At 41.1% G+C, this 26,612-nt stretch overlaps 1 protein-coding gene across 3 annotated transcripts in view; it reads left to right on the plus strand.

Annotated features, from left to right (window-relative positions):
* The first annotated feature begins 418 nt into the window (after nucleotides 1-418).
* Nucleotides 419-26,612, plus strand: part of TMEFF1 (transmembrane protein with EGF like and two follistatin like domains 1) — a 93,167-nt gene continuing 66,973 nt past the window's right edge. The window contains exons 1-3 of one of the 3 annotated variants that reach the window (XR_014247898.1): nucleotides 419-1,080; nucleotides 10,440-10,526; nucleotides 25,841-25,950. Coding sequence is in view for 2 of the 3 variants with exons in the window: in XM_082404121.1 (XP_082260247.1) it covers nucleotides 888-1,080; nucleotides 10,440-10,526; nucleotides 25,841-25,950 (390 nt within the window). In the remaining variant the exon portion in view is untranslated. The remainder of the gene's footprint in view (nucleotides 1,081-10,439; nucleotides 10,527-25,840; nucleotides 25,951-26,612) is intronic. The other 2 variants (XM_082404121.1, XM_082404122.1) reach the window with 2 other exon arrangements.

Genomic DNA, 26,612 nt, shown 5'->3' on the forward strand with positions numbered 1-26,612 from the left:
ATGAGGATACGAGTACTTTAGCCATTTATCCCCATCTCTAAGAACTACAAAGCTGGAGTCAGAACTTGAGTTCCAATTCTGGGGTCCTGCCCGTTTCCTCGTAGGTGACCTTGTACAAGTCACCTTCACTTCTCCGCGGCTCAGTTTCTTCACCTAGAAAATAGCTATATCATAGACCACCTGCCCTTTTCCCACCCAGACTGCTGGGCTAAAGAAACGCTTCAAAAATGCTCGCAAAGGGCGGCAAAAACGTCTGTTAGGGTAATGCTTTCGGAGCCTCCTCGGCGCCCGCCAGCCCCCCGTGGCCGGACCTAAGGGCGACAGCACCTCCTGCCCCCCGCGCTCCCGCCCCGCCGCAGGAACAATAGCTCCCCCGGAGGCGGCGCCGGCCGCGGGCGGGGGCGGAGCTGCCGGCGCGAGCGCTGGGGGTGTGCGCGGGGCGGGGTCGCAGCCACCCCTCCCGCCGGCGGCTCTGTCACGCTCCCCTCACCGGGCGGGCCGGGGTCTTTGTGACGCGGCGGCGACGGCTGCGGACACAAAGGGAAGGCAAGCAGGCGAGCGAGGGGCTGGGCCTGCCCCCGCCCCGCGACCCCCGCCCCACGACCCCCTCCCACCGCGCGCGCGCCCGCTCGTCCCCCGGCCTCGGTCTCCCCGGCGCGGGCTCGAACCCTCGCGCGCACCCGTCCCGACCCTCCGACTCCGTCCCGAGCGCGGCGGGCCCGGGCCTGGCGGGCGCTGCGGGTGGGGCGGGGATGCTGGGGGGCTGCTCCCGGGCGCAGCGGCGCGGCTGGTAGTTGGCGCCGAGGCAGCGGCGGGGCTCCCGGCGCGCGGCTGGATGCCCGGGGCCTGCGCTTCCCTGCGCTTCCCGCCGTCCAGGGGCGCCAGTCATGGGCGCCGCGGCCGCTGAGGCGCCGCTCCGGCTGCCGGCCGCGCCCCCGCTCGCCTTCTGCTGCTACACGTCGGTGCTTCTGCTCTTCGCTTTCTCTCTGCCCGGGAGCCGTGCGTCCAACCAGCCCCCGGGTGGCGGCGGCGGCGGCGGGGACTGTCCCGGCGGCAAAGGCAAGAGCATCAACTGCTCAGGTAGGACTGGCCGGAGCGCGCCCCTGCGGCCCCTCCCTCCCTCCGCTCCCGCTGCCGCCTCCCTGCAGGTCCCCGCGACCCGGCTGGGCCGGGCCCGGGCGTGGGGGTCCCGGGAGCGGGGCCGAGGGTGAGCGAGGGCGCGGGGCAGGGCGCGAGCGCGCGGTGCGGGCTTGGGGACCGGCGTGGGGCCGGGGAGTGGCTGTGCGTGCGTCCGTGTGTGCCGGGTGGCTGGGCGCGGGCGGCCGGGAGTGTTGGGAGGAGGTGAGGCCCGGCCGGCGTAGGGGAGGCAGCGGCCGGGGCCCCCGGTGTGATCGTGGGTGTACACGCGGGAGCGCGTGTTTGTGTTGTGAAGGCTCAGGGGAGGGAGGGCGGCCCCAGGCAGGGATTTTCTGTGTGTATGTGTGACGGGGAGGAGCCAGGGGAGTGACCGTGCGCTGGGGAGATTCCTTCTTCGGGCACTCGGGTCTCAGAGGGGTCGTGTGGGTAAAGGGAACGGGTGGCCCAGAGGACGCAGATTGACCAAGTAGAGTGACAGTGTGTGTGTGTCTTTTGGGTTGAGAGGTGGGCGCTCGGAGCTTGGAGTGACCCCGGGTCTGTGGATATGAGCAGGGAAGGTCCTGGGGCCCGGGAAGTGACCCTCTGCTTTTGTGTGTTGCGCTGGGTGAAGCCAGGAGCTCTGGGATGTGCCGGGGGTATGCACTGAGCAGGAAGGGTGCGGGTCCTGGGGTGAACCTCGTTTGTGTCGATTCACAGGGAGGTTAGCTAGGGAATCATCCTGTGTAGGATTTGGCTAATAGAAAGAGGCAGTTAGGTCTCAGGGAGTGCCTCTGTGTAGCAAGGTGTGAGCCGGGTTAAGGTGGTGTGGAAAGAGGGAAGCGGTTCCGAGGGAGTGATCGTGTGCGTGCGTTTGTCTGCTTTGCGGGAGGGCCTGGAGGTTGGCAGCCACGGGAGCACGGGAGTGACCTCTCCCCTCTCTCCAAGGCCATCTGCATCCCCGCAGCTGCTGGAAACAAAGAGCCTGCTGGGGACGAGACTGTGGAGGAGGGTATCCTGGCCGTGAAGTTCCCTTTTCCTTTCACAACGGGTCCCAGAGGAGCCCTGGGGCAAGGAGACGCTTCCAGGTCTCATTTAGGGGTGGGTAGGTCCTCCTGGAGCTGGCCTGGCGGATGCTAGTGATCATAAGCCACAGCCTTGCTAACTTGCCCTTTTATCAGTTCTCATTCTCCACTTGTCTTCTTTGAACCAAGGGTGGGAGAAGCAGCACGGGGGATGGGGGAGAGGAGGAAAGAGAGGGTGGACAGGCCACAGGGAATCTCGCTGGTCTGCCTGCCAGACAACCTTTGTACCCAAAGGGCTCTTGAAGGGGCATTGTTTTTGGGGGAGTGAGGAGGGAGCCAGAGGGCCTCAGCACAGATGCTTATGCTACCCTACATGAAGAAAACCTTTGGCCTGCTGTTAAGGTTTGAAGGTCTAAAAATCTTTTAATAATTTTCATAATGGCATGTTTTATGATGGGGGAGGAGTTAGCATAGTAAACAACAGTGTGTCCATTAAAACTTTTCCATCCATGAAATAACTTTTACTTTATTTTTCTAATTAAAAAAAACTTTATTTATTTTTGGCTGTGTTGGGTCTTCATTGCTGCGTGCCGGCTTTCTCTAGTTGGGGCTCACGGGCTTCTCTTGTTGTGGAGCACGGGCTCTAGGTGCACGGGTTTCAGTAGTAGTGGCACGCGGGCTTCAGTAGTTGTGGCTCCCGGGCTCTAGAGCGCAGGCTCAGTAGTTGTGGCACACGGGCTTAGTTGCTCCATGGCATATGGGATCTTCCTGGACCAGGGCTCGAACCCGTGTCCCCTGCACTGGCAGGCGGATTCATAACCGCTGCGCCACCAGGGAAGTCCCTATTTTTCTAATGTTAAGTGGAATATGGGATAATACTTCAACCATTAATCACACTTTAATGGTTAAAAATAAAAGTCATTTGTATAATAGAATGCCTTTTTGTAACAAATACTGGTTATCAAACTAGTAAGTGATCACACCATGTCAAAATGTTTTATGGGCTAATGTGCTTATTTGTTCTTGCTGAGCTAATTTGTCCTTAGCAAAATAAAGTGTGTATTGACGGATGTTTTTGTGTATGCATTCTAACTCTTTGTGGATAGTACAAGTTTTAAGAAAGGACATACAGGGCTGGAAACCCACATGGTGTGGAAAAAAGGGACTGATTTGGGGATTTTGGCTCTTGCTAAGCAACTGTGTGATTTGGAGCAAGTTACTTAATTTTTCTTAGTTTCCTCTTTTATTAAAAGAGGGATTTGGATTTAATAATATCTGAGTCTTCTTTCAAGGGTATATTGATATTTTGATATATATAACAGTAAATTAGGCTCATCAAATAAAATGTTTCCTAATGCTAAGATATACTTGAATAACTGGGTCTAAAGCTAGAGTTTTAACTCAATGATATTTGTAGATTCTTGTCCTAACTCTTTCTAGGATGAAGATCTGAGAATGATTCATATGAAAAATAAAATTTTTAAAAAAAATTAATTAATTTTTGGCTGTGTTGGGTCTTCGTTTCTGTGCGAGGGCTTTCTCTAGTTGCGGCAAGCGGGGGCCACTCTTCATCGCGGTGCGCGGGCCTCTCACTGTCACGGCCTCTCTTGTTACGGAGCACAGGCTCCAGACGCGCAGGCTCAGTAATTGTGGCTCACGGGCCTAGCTGCTCTGCGGCATGTGGGATCTTCCCAGACCAGGGCTCGAACCCGTGTCCCCTGCATTAGCAGGCAGATTCTCAACCACTGCGCCACCAGGGAAGCCCTAAAATTTTTAAAAATAAATTTATTTTTGGCTGCGTTGGGTCTTCATTGCTGTGCGTGGGCTTTCTCTAGTTGTGGTGAGAGGGGGCTGCTCTTCATTGCGGTGTGCGGGCTTCTCATTGCGGTGGCTTCTCTTGTTGCGGAGCACGGGCTCTAGATGCACGGGCTTCAGTAGTTGTGGCACGTGGGCTCAGTAGTTGTGGCTCGCGGGCTCTAGAGCACAGGCTCAGTGGTTGTGGCGCACAGGCTTAGTTGCTCCGCGGCATGTGGGATCTTCCCGGACCAGGGATCGAACCCATGTCCCCTGCACTGGCAGGTGGATTCTTAACCACTGTGGCACTAGGGAAGCCCCGGAAAATAAATTTTTTAAAGTTGATTAATTAGAAAGCTATAATACTCCAGTCTGAACATAACGCATCTATTAATGCAGGTTGAGATTGTGCATAGATTTTTTTAGTAGTTTTTATTACCCAGGTATTTTCCGCAAAGTTTACTCCTTTACATGTTTGAGTTTTAAAATCTAAATGCTGGCCTTGACTCCCTGTTGATTTTCATTTTGGGTTTTGGACCATCATTTCAGCCTACTCTGACCTTTCTGAAGCCTGATTCTGTCTGGCTGTGTGAGTTGGGTCACTCACAGCTTTGTGGCCCTTGTAAATGTGAAGAGCAGATCTGTGGCTTTATTAAATTAATAGAAGTTGTCTAGATTGTGGAAAAGAATGGAACTATGTGATATTTTACTGCAGACTTCCTTCTAAATTGGTTGATGTTGATACATTAATCAACCAGATGTTCAGCCAGCTATGCATCCTCCTAGTTGCATTTAACAGATTTTTGAGCTTCTGCTGTTCAACATTTTCCCATTTTGTTCGCCAGCCTATCATTAAAAGATTCTGTCAGATTGTCTTGTTTGAATCAGTATATATATATATGTCTGTATCATCCATTTTCCATTTTAGTAATCATATCAAAAAGCAAATGTCGTATAGTCTGCCTTAATCAAGAGCACATGGTGGCTTTTTCTTTTTATTGTGTTCAAAAACTTATTTACCCATTCTAGAGTTTTTCAGTGGATATGTGACAACTTTACTTATGGATTTTTTTTCTGGATTTCCATTTCTCCTTTTTTGAAAATTGAGAATGCATTCTCTCATTTCTGGTCTTATGGCACCTTGTCAAAATAGCTTAGATAATCAGCAGTCAGATCTTAAAGTTTTTTCAGTACCATGGAGTATGATTTGTTTGGATCAGAAAGCAAATTCTTTTGAACTAGCTCTCTATTCCATTACTGTCCACTTTCCATGCCACTTACCTTAGATGTTAGCTTTGTTTTATCAGAGTTCTACCTTTCCTAGTTTGAAGGTCATGCTCTTTGGAGAAGATTACATAAACAAAGAAGAAACTGAAAGGATCTGTATTATCCCTGTTATCTCTTGATATTACAACATCTTCCCTAAGCAATGGGCCCTTTGTTTATCTCTTCTTGTTCTAAACAAGACTTTAAAAAAAAATTGTCCTCTGTCTCAGTTCTCCACTCATTCTGGACTTTATATTTATTGTTTCGATTTTATATCTTTTTATTTGTACTTATTCTTTTAAAAATCTAACTTATCAGAAAGCTCCATGTTCATCCAAAGAGAAAAAAGTTTGGAAATACAGGATTTATGTGAAGAAAAATGAACCTTGAACCCAGGAGACCAGGTAACCTTAGACATGCCCCCCCTCCCCCTTTTTTTCATTTATAATGTGAAGATAATGATAATAGTCTTTTTTGGCTCTAGGGTGTTAGAGAAGAAAAAATGAGGCTAAACATGTGAGACATAGATGTCTTAGGGAATGGGGTTAAAGAGAAAGAAAAACATTCAGAGAGACCAACAAGCTGCATTGGTGAGAGACGTAAGGTGGAGAATTTGAAGTAGGTTTTTAAAATGTCCCGGGAATTAGAAGTGGATCCTCTGGATTGTGGTGGTGGTAAGGATGGTATAAATGGATGATATAAACTTCAGATTAAGAGAAGTGCCTTGTTGAGAAATTAAGGAAACACTCCCATTTACCATCACATCAAAAAGAATAAAATACCTAGGAATAAACCTACCTAAGGAGGCAAAAGACCTATATTCCAGAAACTGTAAGACGCTGATGAAAGAAATTGAAATGACACAACAGATGGAAGGATATACTGTGTTCTTGGGCTGGAAGAATCAATGTTGTTAAAATGACCATACTGGGACTTCCCTGATGGCACAGTGATTAAGAATCCTGCCAATGCAGGAGACACAGGTTCGATCCCTGGTCTGGGAAGATCCCACATGCTGCGGAGCAACTAAGGCCGTACGCCACAGCTACTGAGCCTGCGCTCTAGAGCCCGTGAGCCACAACTACTGAAGCCCACACGCCTAGAGCACGTGCTCTGCAGCAACAGAAGCCACCGCAATGAGAAGCACATGCACCGCAACAAAGAGTAGCCCCCACTTGCCGCAGCTAGAGAAAGCCTGCACACAGCAATGAAGACCCAACGCAGCCAAAAATAAATAAATTAAAAAAAAAATAAATAAATAAAATGACCATACTATCCAAGGCAATCTACAGATTCAGTGCAATCCCTATCAAGTTACCAATGCATTTTTCATAGAAATAGAACAAAAAAATTTAAAATCTGTATGGAAACACAAAAGACCCTGAATAGCCAAAGCAATGTTGAGAAAGAAGAGCGGTGCTGGAGGAATTACACTCCCTGACTTCAGACTATACTACAAAGCTACAATAATCAAAACAGTATGGTACTGGCACAAAAATAGACATATAGATCAATGAAACAGGATAGAAAGCCCAGAAATAAACCTATGCACTTATGGTCAAATAATCTATGACAAAGGCAAGAATATACAATGGTCTCTTCAACAAGTGGTGCTGGGAAAACTGCACAGCTATGTGTAAAGGAATGAAATTGGAAGGAATTCCCTGGTGGTCATGGTTAGGACTCGGCACTTTCACTGCTGGGGCTCAAGTTTGATCCCTGGTCAGGGAACTAAGATCCTGCAAGCTGTGTGGCATGGCAAAAAATAAACAAACAAACAAATAAACAAAAAAATGAAATTAGAACATTCTCTAACCCCATGTACAAAAGTAAACTAAAAATGGATTAAAGACCTAAATGTAAGACCAGATACTATAAAATGCATAGAGGAAAACATAGGCAGAATACTCTTTGACATAAATTGCAGCAATATTTTTTTGGATCCATCTCCAAGAGTAATGGAAATAAAAACAAAAATAAACAAATGGGACCTAAGAGAAGTGCCTTGTTAGTGGCAATTCAGGATTTTGGGGAATAAAAAGTGAATTTTTCCTAATTAGTATAAAATCTTGATCAGAACACTTCTGGATCCCTGGTATGTAATATGTGGGTGTTTATTAACTTATTTAATGAAACTTGATTGAATACCTACTTAGTATAACCTAATATACTAGATATTAAGGGAATATATGAGAGGTCATCTCTGCCTTCAAGGGCCTTATGTTCCAACAGAGGTGGTTAGTTAGCCTCTTATAAATATACACAGGAAATTTCTATTTACTAGACCTGGGCTTTCTCCCTCTTCCCTCCACCCCACTCAAAAGTAAGCATTTATTGAACACTGACAGCATTGGAATTTTTAAAAGGTGTACAGTTAAGTGATTTTTAGTATAGTCACGAAGTTGTACTGTCATCACCACTATCTAATTCCAGGACATTTCACCCCAAAAAGAAGTCCCATACCTATTAACAGTGATTCCATGTTCCTCTTTCCCCCCAGCCCTTAGCAACTACTAATCTTGTTTCTGACGTTATGGATCTGCCTATTTTGGACGTTGCATATAAATGGAATCATACAGTATGTGGCCTTTTGTGTTTGGCTTCTTTCACTTAGCCTGACATTTTCAGGAGTCATCCATGTTGTAGCATGTATCAGAACTTTATTCCTTTTTATGGTTGAGTAATATTCCACAGTATGGATGTATATGGCACATTTTGTTTTTCTGTCAGTTGATGGACATTTGGGTTGTTTACACTTTTTGGCTGTTATGAAAAATGCTGCTGTGAACATTCATGTACAAGTCTTTGTGTGGACATATGTTTTCAATTTTCTTGTTTAACTCTAACATTTTGAGGAACTAGCAAACTTTCCTAAAGGAGCTGCAACCATTTTAGATTTTCCCCAGCACTGTATGAGGGTTCCAGTTTCTCCACATCCTCTCCAACACTTGTTATTGTTTTTTTGATTATAGTCATCCTAGTTGGAGTCCTAGTTGAAGTTGTGGATCAATGTGGTTTCGATTTGCATTTCCCTAATGATGTTGAGCACATTTTTATATGCGTAACGGCCATTTATATATCTTGTTTGGAAGAATGTCTATTCAGATCCTTTGCTGGGCTTGATTTTAACTTTCTGTATTAAACATTCCCTTAGTAAACCATACTGTCCAAATCCCACAGCACACAAATGCTCCAGCGGTAGGTTAACTCTGGTTTGTCTGTGTATCATTTGATTTCTCTGCTTACCAAGAATCAGTTGTGTTTGTTCTCTGATTTACTTATACCACTGGTACTTGTGAGTATAAATTAATAAATATTACTCAAGTAGATGAAATGTGAATGCACGAGGAATTGTTTTTATGCATTGCTTTGGAAAGACTTGATAAAGGCACGAAGCTGAAAGAATTGCCTTTCAATGAATTACATTGTGGTCAAGACAGCTGAAACAGATTGGGGAAACCTTATAAATCTCTGGAAGGACTCTGCTCCTAGAAAACTTTGCAAGTATTTTTAAGTCCTGTTCTACTGTAAAAGAGAGGAAAACAGACATTGTAGATAATGGATTATGAGTGTGGTTTATCCAAGGAAGGGGGGAGCTGCATTTGGCAGACCCAAAGGTCTTGATGCTACATGGGGAAATGAATGTACATTTATATGTTTAAAGTTAAAAATGGTTATAATATGTATGTGTCATTTTAAAAAATGATTCCTTGCTCTACCTGACTTTTATGATTAATTCATCAGTGAGAGTTTTCACTATTCAAGGTGCCCTAAGGAAGATACAGATAAAGTGTTGAGGAAATGAATAATTCTGATTTCTAGGAATCAAAACAATACTTTCTCTGAATAAGTGACACTCTAGCTGGGCTTTACAGGCAGAATGTCAGGCTGAAACACCAGCCCCACTTTTGCCTGAGGCCTTTGCTGTTGATGTTCCTTTTGCCTGTAACCTTCTTGTCCCAGTTATTTATCCCCTCAGCTCCTTCACGTCTTTAATATCACTTTCAAAATGATGCCTTAAAATTGCACCCTTTTCCACCTTCCACCCCTTCTGCCCCTCTCCCACTCTAATCCTCATTTATGTTTTCTTCCTGCTCCAAAGCACCTTTTCCTGTGTGACCTGTTATACGTGTTACTTATTCTCTGACTCCTCTGTGTAGATCCATGAAGGCAGGGATTTTTGTCTGTTTCTTTCACTGCTGTATTATCTGTGCCTAGAACTGTGTCTGGCACAAAATTAGATGCCCATCTCATATATATATATATTTTAAATTAATTAATTTATTTCATTAATTTATTTTTGGCTGTGTTGGGTCTTTGTTGCTGCATGCGGACTTTCTCTAGTTGAGGCGAGCGGGGTCTACTCTTCGTTGCAGTGCACGGGCTTCTCATTGCGGTGGCTTCTCTTGTTGTGGAGCATGGGCTCTAGGGCACGCAGGCTTCAGTAGTTGTGGCATGTGGGCTCAGTAGTTGTAGCTCGCGGGCTCTAGAGTGCAGGCTCAGTAGTTGTGGCGCATGGGCTTAGCTACTCCGCGGCATGTGGGATCTTCCCGGACCAGGACTCGAACCCGTGTACCCTGCATTGGCAGGCGGATTCTTAACCACTGCGCCACCAGGGAAGCCCCCCATCTCATATTTATTTGAGGAATTAATGACTGAATGAACGTAGAAACTGAGAAGAGTTGGAAAGAGTATTCTCTGGGCCATGGGAATGGTGTTGGAAAAGGTACAAAGATGCGACAGCGAGGGGAATATTTGGGGATACTGGGATGTGGGGATTAAGGCAGGAGGTGAGTCGCACAACTGCCACCATGTTAGAGGAAGGCCTTGAAGACTGAGCTGAAGATTTGGCACTTGCCCTGAAGACAAAGGGAAACTTAAAGGATTCGAGTGACATTGTGGTTTTAGAAAACAAAGTCTGGAATTGTTGAAGATGAAAGGGAGAAGGGAAGAGACTGGGAGCATGGTGAAAGATAACAATAGTAGAAATGGGGAGAACTCAGAGGACTTGTTTGGCCTGCACTGTATTTTTAAAAATTGCATTGGTTGTTAACCATTAAAAATCTTGAGGTGTCACTTAAAAATCTGGATTGTGGTCTGCCTTTCTAAACTTGGAGGTATTGGTAACATTAGGCTCTTGCCACGTGGCAAAAATCCTCCAGAGTTGTCTAGTGGGGCATCAGCTGTTCACTTTGTTAGTCCCTACCCAGCCATCCTTTCACTGACCTTTTTCTCCCTTAGCTTCTGGATCACCTGCCATAGGAGGCGGGATGAACTGTGATGCTCTTGATTTGGGATGGAGAGCCTGTTTGGAGGAGGGTCAAATTGGTGTGTATTCCTTCCCTCATTCCTGTTACTCACCATCACCAACTTAAATGCAAATCCTTATTTCTGCAGTTTCAAACCCTTACCATCTGAGCACCTCTCCTGCCTGTAGTCCTTGCAACTTCTGCTGCACTCTGTTCTTTTTTTTTTTTTTTTTTAACATCTTTGTTGGAGTATAATTGCTTTACAATGGTGTGTTAGTTTCTGCTTTATAACAAAGTGAATCAGCTATACATAGACATACATCCCCATATCTCCTCCCTCTTGCGTCTCCCTCCCACCCTCCCTATCCCACCCCTCTAGGTGGTCACAAAGCACCAAACTGATCTCCCTGAGCTATGTGGCTGCTTCCCACTAGCTATCTATTTTACATTTGGTAGCGTATATATGTCCATGCCACTCTCTCACTTCGTCCCAGCTTATCCTTCCCCTTCCCCGTGTCCTCAAGTCCATTCTCTACGTCTGCGTCTTTATTCCTGTCCTGCCCCTAGGTTCTTCAGAACCATTTTTTTTTTTTTTTTTACATTACATATATATGTGTTAGCATACGGTATTTGTTTTTCTCTTTCTGACTTACTTCACTCTGTATGACAGACTCTGGGTCCATCCACCTCACTACAAATAGCTCAATTTTGTTTCTTTTTATGGCTGAGTAATATTCCATTGTATATATGTACCACATCTTCTTTATCCATTCATCTGTTGATGGACACTTAGGTTGCTTCCATGTTCTGGCTATTGTAAATAGAGCTGCAATGAACATTGTGGTACATGACTCTTTTTTTTTTTTTAAATATTGGCAATCAGATCCAGCAGTGTTTTAAAATTTTATTTATTTATTTATTTATTTATGGCTGTGTTGGGTCTTCGTTTCTGTGCGAGGTCTCTCCCCAGTTGCGGCAAGTGGGGGCCACTCCTCATCGCGGTGCGCGGGCCTCCCACCATCGCGGCCTCTCTTGTTGCGGAGCACAGGCTCCAGACGTGCAGGCTCAGCAATTGTGGCTCATGGGCCTAGTCGCTCCGCGGCATGTGAGATCTTCCTAGACCAGGGCTCGAACCCGTGTCCCCTGCATTGGCAGGCAGACTCTTAACCACTGCGCCACCAGCGAAGCCCTGGTACATGACTCTTGTTGAATTATGGTTTTCTCAGGGTTTATGCCCAGTAATGGGATTGCTGGGTCATATGGTAGTTCTATTTTTAGTTTTTTAAGGAACCTCCATACTGTTCTCCATAGTGGCTGTATCAATTTACATTCCCACCAACAGTGCTGCACTCTGTTCTTTTCCTTCTCAACCTTTGCCTTGAATCCACCTCCTACCTCTTCGTATTTGAAAGCTACCCCGCTATCTCTGACTATACCATTTTCCTTGAAACACTCTCTAATGATATTTTTATCATATTTAGTTTTCCTTTATTAATTTTATATTTTAGTTTTAGTACTTCCTCTTTTTCAACTTTCCCGTTTTTTTCTTTCTAAATTCTTGAGGTGGAAACAGATCATTGTTTTTTTTCCCTTAAGACCACAGGCATTTATGATAACACTCCTTTCATCATTGTTGTAAAATTTATGAATTTAGATATGTTACAGATAGTTTTGTGGTTTTGCATTATGGTCTAAGAATGTGTCATAGAATTTCTAGGTTTTCACATTAGAACTAGCTGTGTCTCTGCGTTCTAGTATGAGAACACATTTTATGAAATATACTTATACCTCAGAAAAGAAAGTATTATTTCCTTGGCTTCTTAGTCTCCTATTATATAACTATTAATTTTACTTAAACTTAAAAAAAATTTTTGAATTTCAAACTTTGAGATAAGTTGATGTAGTATACCCAGATTTCCCAATTAAGGTTTCACCACATTTGCTCTATCATAGTCTCTTTCTGTATCTAAGTCTATCTATCTCTATCTCTATCTATATGTATGTATGTCTCTATCTACCTTACATCTATATCTGTATCTATATTATATCTATATTTATGTATCTAAATCTTTCTTTTCTGAACCTGACTGCCAAGTTGGCTCCTACCAAGGGAAATGGTTTAATTTATGCTTTATATCAGTTCTGTACTTTTAATTCTTTGTGTTGTCATCTATTGTTAATGAAACATTGAAGCCTCCAGTTATAATACAGGTTTATTTTTCAAAATTTTTCTTATATTTTTGTTTTTCTGTTATTCTCTTAGGGACATATACATTGAATAGTTTTTGTTTCATTTTTTGTTGTACTTTTTATTTTTGTGCAAGGCAGATTTAAAGAATCTCCTGAAGTCATAATGTTGCCCATTCCTTTTTGGATTTGTGTTTGTTTTTTAGTTTTAAGTGTTGGGATTTGTTTCCCAGTGTATATGTAGACCATTCTGCTTTCATAGGTATTCATCCCATTTACATTAAGTGAAGTAATTATGATATTTGTGCTACCCTCCATTATTGTGATTATCTTTTAAAATGTAAAATCCAGTTGTTTTTAGTATAGCCACAAGGTTGTGCAACCATCACTGCAATCAATTTTGGAACATTTTTTTCCTCCCCAAAGAGACCTCATATTCTTTAACAGTCACTCCCCAAACCCCACTCCCACAGCCCTAGGCAACCACTAATCTATCTTTTGCTGTAGATTTGCCAATTTTAGACATTGCATACAAGTGGAATCACACAATATGTGGCCTTTGGTGATTGGCTTCTTTCACTTAGCATAATGTTTTCAAGGTTCATCCATGTCATAGCATGTATCAGAATTTCATTCCTCTTTATGACCAAATAATAGTTCATTGTATGGATAATACCATATTCTGTTTATCCATTCATCACCTGATGGACATTTGGTTTGTTTCTACTTTTGAGCTATTATGAATAATGCTGCTATGAACATTCATGTACACTTTTTTGTGTGGACATATGTTTTCAGTTTTCTTGGGTACATACCTAGGAGTAGAATTCCTGGGTCACATGGTAAGTCTATGTTTAACATTTTGAGGAACTGCCAAACTGTTTTCCAAAGTGGCTGCACTGTTTTACATTTTCACCAGCAATGTGTGAGGGTTCTAATTTCTCCATATTCTGGCCAATACTTGTTATTGTCTTTTTTATTATAACCAACCATCTTTTAAGTTCATATATGTTATCCCTCATTTCCCCTATATATGTGATTTCTCTAATGGCGTGTAAATTTTCAATTTTTTAAAAGCTGAATTGGGAGATACTGTCAACCCATTTACCTCCTCCTTCCCTCTCCCCCCTTTTTTACATTATTAGAAACATTGTTTTAGCAGAACTATTTTCATTATTCTTACTGTTAATTCCATTATTAGCTTCTCTCATGGGAGAAATAAAGCATTTAGGAGTTTGCATGTTTTTCTTCTCATGCACTTTGAAATTCTATGTTTAAATCTTAAAACTCCCTCAGTATTTGCTTTTAGTTTATTAGATGATTTACTGTTAATCTTTTGTTACTGTTTGAATCTATTTCCTTTTACAAGTGTCATGTATTTTTCATGGCTCAGTAGTTTCATCATTTTTTGAATTCTGAAGTTCTTAACATATTCTTCTGCCTTCAGAAACTTTTTAGCCATGGCGCCATTCCTCTCATTTTTGTGCAGATATTCTGAGTCTTTCTTTTCCATGGTTTAAAAAAAAAAAAGCAAAGCAAAGAAAAGAAAAAGGAAAAAAAACCCCACACCTTTTTTCTTTGTTATAAAGGCATATTTGTTTGATACAAGAAATTTGAGGAATATGGAAAAATGTAAAGAAGAAGTCTGTGATGATTGCCATTCTCCTCTGCAGTATCTTAATGTTTATGCTGAAACTATTTCAATTTATACCAGAAAAAGTTTGAACTTTTTCCTTGATATTAGTGTTTGCTTTGGCATATCCTGTTTAACCTGGAGCCACTATTGTTCACAGGACAGATCTTTTGGAATTTTTAAGTTTAGCTTATTTTGCCTTGTCAGCTTTCGTATAATACTGTTTTACAAGTGAATCTAAACTGCTGATATTTCTATTTCAATTCTGTTGTTTATAGCCTTATTGTATATTTAGATCCTCTATTGTTCACAAGTCAGCTCAGTCTTTTAGTGTCTTGTGTTCATCTTTTCATAGTTTTTTTCTCTTTAAAGTAGTTTGAGATATTTTTTAGATGGTGCCATTATGTTTACCGTTGTTTCCGTCTCCATGTTCAGAACATAAGTGCTTCCTAATTACCATTTAATTAAACTTAGTTTTTAAAAAAAATTATTCACTATTTTATAACAGTTTGCCATGGTTTACAGTGGTCCTTTGTAAAGATGTAAAGATGTCATTTAATCTTAGCAATCCTGTGAGGAGGGATTATTATACCCATTTTTACTCTAGGGAACTGGGATTTCTCAGAGAGATTTAGTGTTGGCCAAGATTATATAGTTACTTAATCAAATAATCAAAACTCTGACTCTGGAGCTCTTTCTAATGCACCAGAGTTTGTGAAGTCCTTTTAAAGTTCTCTTTTAAAATAGTTAATATCAGTTTCTTCAGTGCCAATTTGCAGGTTGTTTTGTAGATTTTTGTCCTTGTGGGTGACTTCTGGGTTCTGGCTACCTCCCATTCCATTTGGTATTGCAGACACTAAGGAATAGTGGTTTGAAATAGAGCCAGAGATGGGAATTCCCTGGCAGTCCAGTAGTTAGGACTCAGTACTTTCACTGCTGTGGACCCAGGTTCGATCCCTGGTTGGGGAACTAAGATTCCACAAGCCTTGTGGAGGGGCCAAAAAAAGAAAAAAAAAAGAAAAAAAGAAATAGAACCAGAGAGTGTTTTTTTGTAATTAGATTTATTTATTGATATTTTAAATTTTTTGATGGAGGAAATACACTGAATATACATGCAGAATTTTAAAATACTTATGTAAACATGTATATGTTGCAAAATATAAATTGCATTATAACTATATAGTTTATTTATTTTTCTTTATTTTTTTGGCTGCGTTGGGTCTTAGCTGTGGCATGCAGGCTCTTCGTTGAAGGATGTGGGATCTTTCATTGCGGTGAGGGCTCTTCGTTGTGGTGCACGGGCTTCCTTCTAGTTGTGGTGTGCGGGTTTTCTCTCTCTAGTTGTGGTGCATGGGCTCTAGAGCTCGTGGGCTCTGTAGTTTGCGGCATGCAGGCTCTAGTTGAGGCGCGAGGGCTCAGCAGTTGTGGCGTGCGGGCTTAGTTGCCCTGCGGCACGTGGGGTGTTAGTTCCCCAACCAGGGATCCAATCCGCCTCTCCTGAATTGGAAGGCGGATTCTTTACCACTGGACCACCAGGGAAGTCCCTATATAGTTTTATAACCTGCTTTTTTTCACTTCATAATGGATTTTGGTCTTTCCATATCAGTGTATGTGTTTCTGCTGCATACTTTCATGGCTGCATAATATTTCATCAATAACTTATTTAATTAATTCCCAACATATGGACACTTAGGGTTTTTTCCACTTTGCTGCTATAAAAAAAAAAAGCTGATGTCACCAATCTTGTACCTACATTTTTATATGTTTTGTCTTCTATCCCTATCATAATTTCCTAGGAATAGAATTGTAGGGTTAAGGCATAGAGACAATTAAAATTTCCGTGTATACAGCCATATTATCCTGTGAGAGGTTCTGCCAATTTATACTTTTATAGTTGGTTTGAGTGCTCATTTTCCACACCTTCTCCAGAGCTGGTGTTAATAAAAAAATAATAGCAAACACTTAACATAGCACTTACAATGTGTCATGCACTGCTCTGAGTGCTTTCCCTATCTTTATTTAATCCTTCATCAACATTATGAGATGGGTACTGTTATTGTCCCTAGTGTTATTGTCCCCATTTTACAGATGAGGGAACGGAGGCACAGAGTGGTAAATTACTAAGGTGTCACATAGCTGATAAGTGATAGAGCCAGGATACTGATCTAGGAGGTCTGATTCTAGGGTCTGCCTCTTAAACACTGAATTATAATGCCTGTTCATTTTTTTTTTTTTTAATTTAGGTAACATGGTTATTTTCTCTTATTCTTAAACTTTTAAATTTTTTATTGAGATATAAATTCACATAACATAAAACTCACCATTTTAAAGTATACAATTCAGTGTTTTTTAATATATTCAGTATGTTACACAACCATCACCACTATCTACTATCTAATTACAAAGCATTTCCATTGCCCCCAAAAAGAATTTCCATACCTATTAACAGTCGCAATACTCCTCTGTCCCTGTCCCCTGGCAACCATATAGGACTTCAGTTTATGGATCTGTGAGAGTGAAGCACACAGGTTTGCCAAGCTAGTGAGAAATAGTAAGGGAGAGAGTGTTGAAGTTCGAGATCTTTGATAGGGCTAGAAAGACCCTGGGTACCATTAATACCCAGCTCGAGATCTAGGTATTTCTTTCTGATCCTGCAATAGACTGTCCTCCCCATCACCTTGCCTGAAGCATACTGACATAGAGGCATTTAGAATTGAAGTAGGCAGCAGGGAATGATTGTAGGTGTTGGGGTAGAGGATTGACATGATCAAAGTGGTGTTTAACAAAGGGTGGTTTGGCAGTAGTGTGCAGAATGGGATGAAAAATATTGGAGTCAGATAATTATGTGGCACATGTGAATTTCTTTCGTTAAATATAGCTTAGAGAACTTTTAGTCATCTCTGCTGCGGATGCTGTTTAATATTAATGTAAACTGCTTTTGGTTTTCTATCATGAAGTATGAGTACAGTTTATTTTCCCTCTCATATTTTTATAGCAGAAAATCACAATGTAATATGGTTAATTTAGTAAACAAGTTGAAGAGAATTTAATTCCTAATTCATCTCATTTGCTGAGACTGAAGTCAACATTTACTAGATAGATCTGTTGTTTGATTTTCAATGATTTGTGTCATTAAAGGTATCTCTCAAACTGGTCTGGGGAAAGAGAGGAAGTGAATCTTTGTAGTATACCTACTTGTTCTAGGCACTGTTGCTTTTTAATACATTATCTCATCTAATCATTACAATACCTAGGGAAGGTGGTATACTCTACAATGTGAAGCACCAGCATGTGAACCTGGCCTGTATTGTCCCCCAAACTCACGCTTTGTGCATTGTATGGCAAGCTGTCTCTGGGGTTGTTTGAAATCACATTGAGTCTTTTCCCCCGTTAAATATAACTGGTATAGAAACTTTTAAAGAGAAAAAATCATCCATGTTCAACTGGTGCAAACACAACCCCTGTTAACCAATTTTTGTTTTTTCCTGGCTGGATTTTCCTATATGTGTTTTTTTTTTTTTTTAATTTTTATTTATTTATTTATTTATTTATTTATGGCTGTGTTGGGTCTTCGTTTCTGTGCGAGGGCTTTCTCTAGTTGTGGCAAGCAGGGGCCACTCTTCATCACGGTACGCGGGCCTCTCACTATCGCGGCCTCTCTTGTTGCGGAGCACAGGCTCCAGACGCGCAGGCTCAGTAATTGTGGCCCACGGGCCTAGTTGCTCCGCGGCATGTGGGATCTTCCCAGACCAGGGCTCGAACCCGTGTCCCCTGCATTGACAGGCAGATTCTCAACCACTGCGCCACCAGGGAAGCCCATATATGTGTTTTTTATACATTATCTTGGTGTATGTGTATAGCTTTGTTTTCTGCCTTTTCACTTGACATTCATCAGCTATTTCCACATTGCTATATAATATACACAGCCTTTTAAACAGCTGTTAAATGTTTTGTGGCTGTGTCACACCATTTCCTGGTGATATTTTAATGTTTAAATATTTAATATTTAAACATTAAATATTCTTAATATTTCCACTGTTTTCAGTGTAGAGATCATGGAACTGTCTTGTAGGCAGTTGGATATGGGGTCATGAACAAGCTGGGGTTTTTCTGGGAGTGAAAGCATCCTACAGGGGTCCTGTAAGACTGGATTGGTATACAGGTTTTCCCAAATACTATTAACATCTAGAGAATGAGAATAAACCCATTGAAATTTTCTTAAGAACAAGGTACAAAGTTTGAACATGTCCTGAAAGGGAGTCAATAAGGAATCAACTGGCGATGAACTGAAAATTTCCACGTGTTGATAAGTACTTAAAGAATACTTATCGTTAAGTATTATTTAAGTATTCATTTATAGGACTTTGCCTAACAGTGCTCTCTGAAGGCTGGAAATAGCACTGGCAAAAGCAGATGAAATGGCTTTAATAAGGTTGGGGAAAAGCAACTGAAGACTTGAGTGGTGGGAGTGCATGAGAATGCTGAGAGAGAAGAAGTAAAATGAGATATCACAACGGGATGGCTGAGGGCAGAATATTTTTATATATGGTAGGAGCCGTCTTGTCTCAGTGCTTTAAGATTCTGGTAGTTGGTTAATCAAAGTTTTTTAAGTGTGGAGTCACAAAATAATTCATAAATGCATGTAATATTTTAACTTAAAAATATATATTTATTAAACAGTATTTTGAAAGACGGCCCAGAATTTTTCTTTGAGAATAGCTGGAATTTCCCCTTTCTTGAATAAACCAGATTCATAATGCATTGAGTACACATTCCAGTTTTAATGTCTTTAAAAAGGAACTTAAAGACTTGTGTATACAAAAATCTAGATTTTTATCTTGCCTACACCTAAGGCAATAGCTATTTGTAAAAAGCAGCTCATCTTAAGTCTTTCTGTAGCATTCAATTTTGCTTTCATAGAAACAATTTATTTTCACTCTTATGAAGAGTTGAAACCACAGAATTACAATAACAAATACAGTTGGCATACACAAGCTATATAACATACATAATGACTCTTGAAGCACAAGAGCTGCTCTCCTGGTTGGAGCTAAAGTACTCATGAATGTTCTAGAGAGTGACCTAGTAGCCTTGAGGATTCATTGAGCCATGGGCATTGGTTTGTATGTTTTACAGAGAAAAGCACACTTTGGTTAATCTGGAGAGTTGATTAAATTGGGAATAAATTCTAAGAGTGACATGGACTGAGCAGTAGGAGAAGGGAAAAGGAGTGATTAAAAGGGAAGTGGTCAGAGAGTTGGGGGGATAATCAAGATTATTAGTTTGGAAGGGGAGGCCAGGTGTGTCAACTACTGTAGAAAGGTCAAGAAAAGAGTTGTAAGACTAAGAAAAAAGGTATGGATATTTAGAATAGAGGTCATGTTGACCTTTGATAGAGTTTTGATATGAAGGGGGAAGAAGCCAGGCTTGCTAGAGGTTAAGACATTATTAAAGGAGGGGCACCCAGTCTGAGCCAGGACTTGACATAAACTTGGAGGCAATATATTTAGGTCCTCCTGTTGAAATGAAAAACAGCCGTAGTAATGTGCAGAGATCTTGCAGATTGCTGCTTATTTGACTCACTTTCTTTATAATGATTGTATTAGAGAATTGAATGTAAAGCCTTTCATTTTATCTTTTATAGTGGATCTAACCCGGGGGTGATTTTGTTCCCTAGGGGACGTTTCGTAATGTTGAGACATTTTTGGTTGTTACAGCTGGTCCTACTGGCGTCTAGTGGGTGGAGGTCAGGGATGTTGCTGAACATCCTGCAGCGCACAGGATAGCCCCCACCCCCAACAAAGAAGCAGCTAACCCAAAATGTCAGTAGTGCCGAGATTGAGAAGCCCTCAATTCTGTGGTAACATTTCCAAAGTTAATTCACTTTTGGCTCCTGTAATTACTAGCTGACTCATAAGATCCTCCAACTACCTTCTGTTTAATTGGAACGGTGGTAGGAAAGTCACATCATTCTGGAGTGCTAATAGGTCTCATTTTGAACTGCAGCCTGAAGCTAGTTAGTGCTGCCAAAAGTTGGGGATTCTGGCAGTTCAGGTTCACAGTAAGTAGGGTTTCTTCCCTTACTGTGTATTGTTCCCCAGCTTTGAAATGTTAATGAAAATTGAGACAAGTTTTACATTTAGAGAATTATATGACTGGCACATTTGTAACCAGAGCAAAGTATATCTGTTTTGAGCCACTCTGCTGAGTGATTGCTTGTGTAAAATATTTCTATTTGGAGAACTGAGTTTTGAGGGCCTTAGAAATGGCTCATCCTTTTTGCTGAATTTCCATTTTGGGCTCAGGAAGGCAGGTGTGTAATCATCATCATCACTGACAGGTAGTAGAGTGCCCTCTTGATGCCTGGTACTGAACAGAATACTTGAAAAGAAATAACATTCAGAAGATGATCCCAATATAGAATTCCTTCTATACTGAGTTTGAGCTAAGGCAGTAGTTCTCAAATTTGGGAGGAGTCAGAGCACCGGAAAGTCATGATGCTCTTGATAATGTAATTTTATCATGTAAACTGTGATGTAGCACCAGATTATTTAAGACTTTCCTTAGAAATGTTTATCTTAAATTTACATGCAATCATTATGTCAGGATTGTCTTTAACTTACATGTATCAGTGACCTGACCAATAGTGGCTTAAATGATAAGGACTTTATGTGTTCATTTCCTGTAACAGTAAGTCTGGAGGGATGAAATCCAGGGTGGGTGTGGTGATTCCATAATTCTCTCCACACTCTTGCTCCTGTCTGTCTGGTCTACCATCTTTAGCTCGTAGCTTTCACCTTCACGCATGTAAGATGGTTTCCACAACCTTAGGCAAGAGGTTTACTTTCCAAACAGAACAAAGAATGGAAGAAGGAAGGAGGAATGGACAGTGCTTATATATCAACTGTGGTACACAGCAAGGGATTTGGGGAAATAGATTACTTAGCTGAGTACCTTGTTTCCCAGAACAAAATTGGGGTTCCCTTACTAAGTAAGAAGGAGAGAATAGATCCAAAGTAGGCAATTAGCCACGACGGCCACAATGACAAAACAATTTAAAGTATATGTTCGTGAGCTTGTGACATTCATTATCTTGTGTTCTCATAAAACACTGTTGGAGGACTTCCCTGGTGGCGCAGTGGTTAAAAATCTGCCTGCCAATGCAGGGGACACAGGTTCGAGCCCTGGTGTGGGAAGATCCCACATGCCGCAGAGCAACTAGTCCCGTGAGCCACAACTACTGAGCCTGCGCGTCTGGAGCCTGTGCTCCGCAACAAGAGAGGTCCCGATAGTGAGAGGCCCGCGCACCGCGATGAAGAGTGGCCCCCGCTTGCCGCAACTAGAGAAAGCCCTAGCACAGAAACGAAGACCCAACATAGCAATCAATCAATAAAAATAAATAAATCTTAAAAAAAAAAAAAGAAATCTAAGTGAAAAAAAAAGAAATCTAAGTGAAAAAAAGCTCACTTAAAATGAGAAAATTCTCTCCATTGAAGTTTTTCCCTTTCAAATGAGAAACTGAAATTCTACTTGATTTTAATGAAGGTACACTATAGTCTAGGACACGAGTTTTCCTAAGGAACATGGTTTGGGAACCACTGATAATTAATGTTTACGTGTACTATTAAATTATTTGTGTCTCTGCTTTCACTTATGTTGTTCATAGATAAGAACATTCTTTTCTCTCTCTTTTAATATTATCACATGTTGTGGGCAATTAAAACAATGCCATTTCTAAATTTTGTGTAATGATCCTATCTATATTAGTTTTATAATCAGAAAAAGTCTTAATAATTTTTCAAGGTCAGTGCAAGTGTTGCTGTCTTTGACACTGCACCCTATACTTCAAATCCATTTTTATTTCCTACTTCTTGAAACTCCTAGAGCAAACATGGTCTGTACAACACAATTTCCCCCTTATTATAGACTATATTTATGTTGAGTTAATCGCTTATTGTTCCATATGTTAGCAAGATCATAAGCTCCCTGTTATGTTCTTTCCAGTGTATACCAAATTCTTAGCATAATATTAGATACATAGGAGATACATAATTGCTTCCTGATCAACTAACTACATAATCACATTTACCACATTAACACACATGAAAATAGCATGGATTTGATAGCAAGATAGGTGTAAAATAAAACATGACAAGTAACCAGTATAATCAGAATTTCATGACTTTTCACCCTTACCTGTTAATGTAGGACCTCTAGCTCCCACAGAATGCCTCCTTGCCAAGTTTATTTTTGGAGTTACCCAAGGGTGTACCATGTAGGCTCACTAATGTATTCTGGCCGCTGCCACACAGCATGTCTTGTTTTTCTTGTGATGTTAGCTGCCCCTGAAGTTGCGCATTGGTACCTCCCCGTAGATATCAGAGGTGTACCTTGGAGCCTGACACCACTACCTCCTTGGCTTTGTGCTGGCCTGCCCAGGTGTGCTGGGCTGGGGATGGTGAGGTGTCCTAGCCCCTTTTCTACCCCTCTTATATCTTGTCATGTGGGTATCAAAGTGGAGCTCTTTGTGTCTTGTTGCCTCAGAGCTTTTTTTGGTTTGTTTTTGTTTTCAATTTTTATTGAAGTATAGTTGATTTACAATGTTATGTTAGTTTCAGGTGTACAGCAAAGTGAATCAGTTATACATGTATCCACTTGTTTTTTTACATTCTTTTCCCATATAGGCCCTTACGAGAGTATTGAGTAGAGTTCCCTGTGCTATATACAGCAGGTTCTTATTAGTTGTCTATTTTATATATAGTAGTGTGTATATGTCAATCCCAATCTCCCAGTTTATCCCTCCCCCCCATCCCCTGGTAACCATATGTTTGTTTTCTACATTCGTGACTCTACTTCTGTTTTGTAAATAAGTTCATTTGTACCCTTTTTTTTTAGATTCCACATATAAGCGATATCATATGATATTTGTCTTTCTGTGTCTGACTTACTTCACTCAGTATGACAATCTCTAGGTCCACCCATGTTGCTGCAAATGGCATTATTTCTGTTCTTTTTTATGGCTGACTAATATTCCACTGTATATATGTACCACATCTTCTTTTTCCATTCCTCTGTTGATGGACATTTAGGTTGCTTCCATGTCCTGGCTATTGTAAATAGTGCTGCAGTGAACATTGGGGTGCATGTATCTTTTTGAATTATGGTTTTCTCCAGGTATATGCCCAGGAGTGGGATTGTTTGGGTGCTTCAGAGTTTTTAGTGAAAGGCATTCTTTAGTTTCTCATTGTTAGCCTCTCTGTCTCCGTCATGACGACCCTTTGGGGCAGTCTGGATGAGATATCACCCTGTGCTTGGGATCACTCCTCCTTTCCAACCAAGGCTTTGTTTATCAGGCTGAGCTTTTCTGCCTCACTTTAGTAAGGATGATTATTCTCTAAAAATGTTCCTTCATCCCTCATGCAAACAGATGCCTGAACAACTCTCACAGACATGTGAGAATCTTAGTGGCAGGGAGGGTTTAGGCTCTAGATTGCAATCCCGTTGTGCTTTTAAAATGCAACAGGTAAAACATTGCAACTCAAAAGAATCTCAAGCCAGGATAGCAAGTCTTAACTCAGAGCATGATCTTGACCCATGGACAAAATAAAAACTTTATTCTTGTTTGGTATGTGTGATTGTATTGGAACCCAGTGTGAACTTTAAGGCTACAAAGAAAAGAAATAAGAGAAAGACACTAAATTTTATTTCTCAAATTGTACAGTTGTTTTTATTTCTATGGTCCCTTAAATTGATGAAACCTGTGGTTGAGCAAAGATATTATGCATTCTTATCTTCTTTTCCAGAGCAGTTCTTTATTAATATATAGTTATCTTCCTTGGGTTTTAAAATGTACATTAGACAGTAACTGGAACCCAGACCTTGTGCAGGTTCCCAGTAGGAATGTAGGCAGATTGAAAAAAAGCAAACCCCACACTTAAGATTGAGCCTCAGGAGGTAATGCAAGAGGTTAAGGGGGGAAGGGAAGAACAAGCAAAAAGTGGGAGATGAGGAAAACCAAGAACATAAAGCCTCCAGAGCCAGGATGAAAGAAGAGAAAGATGGTCATTTGTGCCTTGAATAGTGAGAGAAACAGAGAGCAACAAAACAGCTGCATTAGTTTCCTGTAGTTTTCATTTCTACTCATCTTTTTTTTTTTTAATTTTACACATATGCTTGAACTTTAGAGCAATCCAATTTTGTGCACCTGAGGTCCATTTAAGGAATAGAAGAAAAAATTTTTGTAACCAATAGTTACATAGACATATGCTTACTTTAGTGCAGTGCTTGGTGCAGAGTGGTTTCTCAAATAAGTACTGTGACTATCAACTCCTTGTGTATTTAGGTACTTGACTGCCAACTCATTGGAGGGTCAGCTAGGGGGAGGAGACCTGAGACACATTGCAGAGCACTGAGGACAAGTGGGGCAGAGAGAGGAAATGATGGTCAACCAGGACAGATGTCACTAGATAGAGAAGTAGAACCTCCTTGACTTAGTCCACCGAGTCCTGATTTGAAGTCTAGAAGTAGAAAACAACCAGGGATGAAGGATTGCTGGAGGAAAGCTCACTGAGATCTGTTTGCCAAGACCTTGTCTCCATCTAGAGCTGCAGGAGATCTTGTGCTCTTTCCAGAGTCTCTCAGCTGTTGAACCACAGGGTCAGAAGCTAACTTAGGCCTCTCTGCTCCCAGACTCATGAGTTCACCTCTACACTGGGATGAGTTTTTAAGCAACCATTTGTTTACTGTTTGTGTAAGTGCATTTGTTGTTATAGCTCTCATTCCCAGTAGGGAGGATATGAAAATTGTCTTTGTAGTGGTTTTCACCCAATTCCATGTGATTGGCTGCTTTACTTAGCACTAACCTGGAAGCAGTTTATTAGGTTTCCTAGAGAGATTATTTTGATAGTTCCAGAATAAGACTGACAGTTTTGGAACAGGCACAGAATGACCACAGAATACTAGTATTATTGATAGGCTCTGCTTCCTGTGGTAGTAAAATTAAATCAATCATTTAAAAAATTTAAGTTTAGAAAGATTTTGAATCTTTCTTTGCATGTAAATGCTCCATATGTACCTATTGTATGAGATTCAAGCTTACTTCATAATTCTTTTGTAATTAAAACTGTTTGTTTGTTCTAGAGTGAATAATGATCATCCAAAACTTATTTTGGGTACCAGAAGAATCAAGATTCTTTTTAGTTATTATTTTTTATCCTTAAAAGTAACTTAAACACTAGAAAAATAATCTAAAACGTTAAGACAATAGTAAGAAGACTGTCTTAAGCTCTTGGCAGGCAAAATAGAAAGATTCTTTGGATTTATCTTTGGGAATTATGTGAAATCCTGAAATTTTGAGTTTTATTTTTCTTTGCTTTTATATGCTTTTGGGCATATTATGCAGGACTCTCTTTGGGGAATCTTGAACATCTTGTGTCCTGTAGAACTTGTTTTTTGTATGTTGTGTCTTATTATTATACTTGTGAATGAGGTGTAAGGATTTTTTCTTTTATTTATATATGTACCTTTGGATAAAAAAGACAAATATATATGAAACAATGTTTCCTCTTTTACAGAATTAAATGTGAGGGAATCTGATATAAGGGTTTGTGATGAATCATCGTGTAAATATGGAGGAGTCTGTAAAGAAGATGGAGATGGTTTGAAATGTGCATGTCAATTTCAGGTAAGGAAATCAAACCTCTTTTCAAAATTTTTATATTTGTCATATTTTATAATTCCACATTTTTCAAATTAAAAAGCTTATTAAGGGGCTTCCCTGGTGGCGCAGTGGTTGAGAATCTGCCTGCCAATGCAGGGGACACGGGTTCGAGCCCTGGTCTGGGAAGATCCCACATGCCGCAGAGCAACTAGTCCCGTGAGCCACAATTACTGAGCCTGCGCGTCTGGAGCCTGTGCTCCGCAACAAGAGAGGTCGCGATGGTGAGAGGCCCATGCACCGCGTTGAAGAGTGGCCCCCACTTGCAGCAACTAGAGAAAGCCCTTGCACAGAAACGAAGACCCAACACAGCCATAAATAAAAAAAAAAAAAAAAAAAAAAAAAAGCTTATTAAAACACCTTGAACCCCACAAGAAATTTGGGTTCACAGCCCACGGATTCTTTTTTGTCAGATGAGGCGCTCTTATTTGTACCTTCCATGCTTCTTTTCTTGAATTATGGGAGCAGACTGGCTCTAATAGAATGTGAAAATGCCTTGAAAAATATATTAAAGTTCTATTCAAATGTAAGGTATAATTGTCACTGAAAGAAAATAAAGGACAGATTGCAGTAGAGTCACTTATTTAAAATGTTGGCCTTTTTTTCCCATTTCCTTCTCTTTCTAGTCT

The sequence above is a fragment of the Balaenoptera borealis genome (genome assembly GCF_965194805.1).
Source record: "Balaenoptera borealis genome assembly, chromosome: 8".
Lineage (NCBI taxonomy): Eukaryota > Metazoa > Chordata > Mammalia > Artiodactyla > Balaenopteridae > Balaenoptera > Balaenoptera borealis.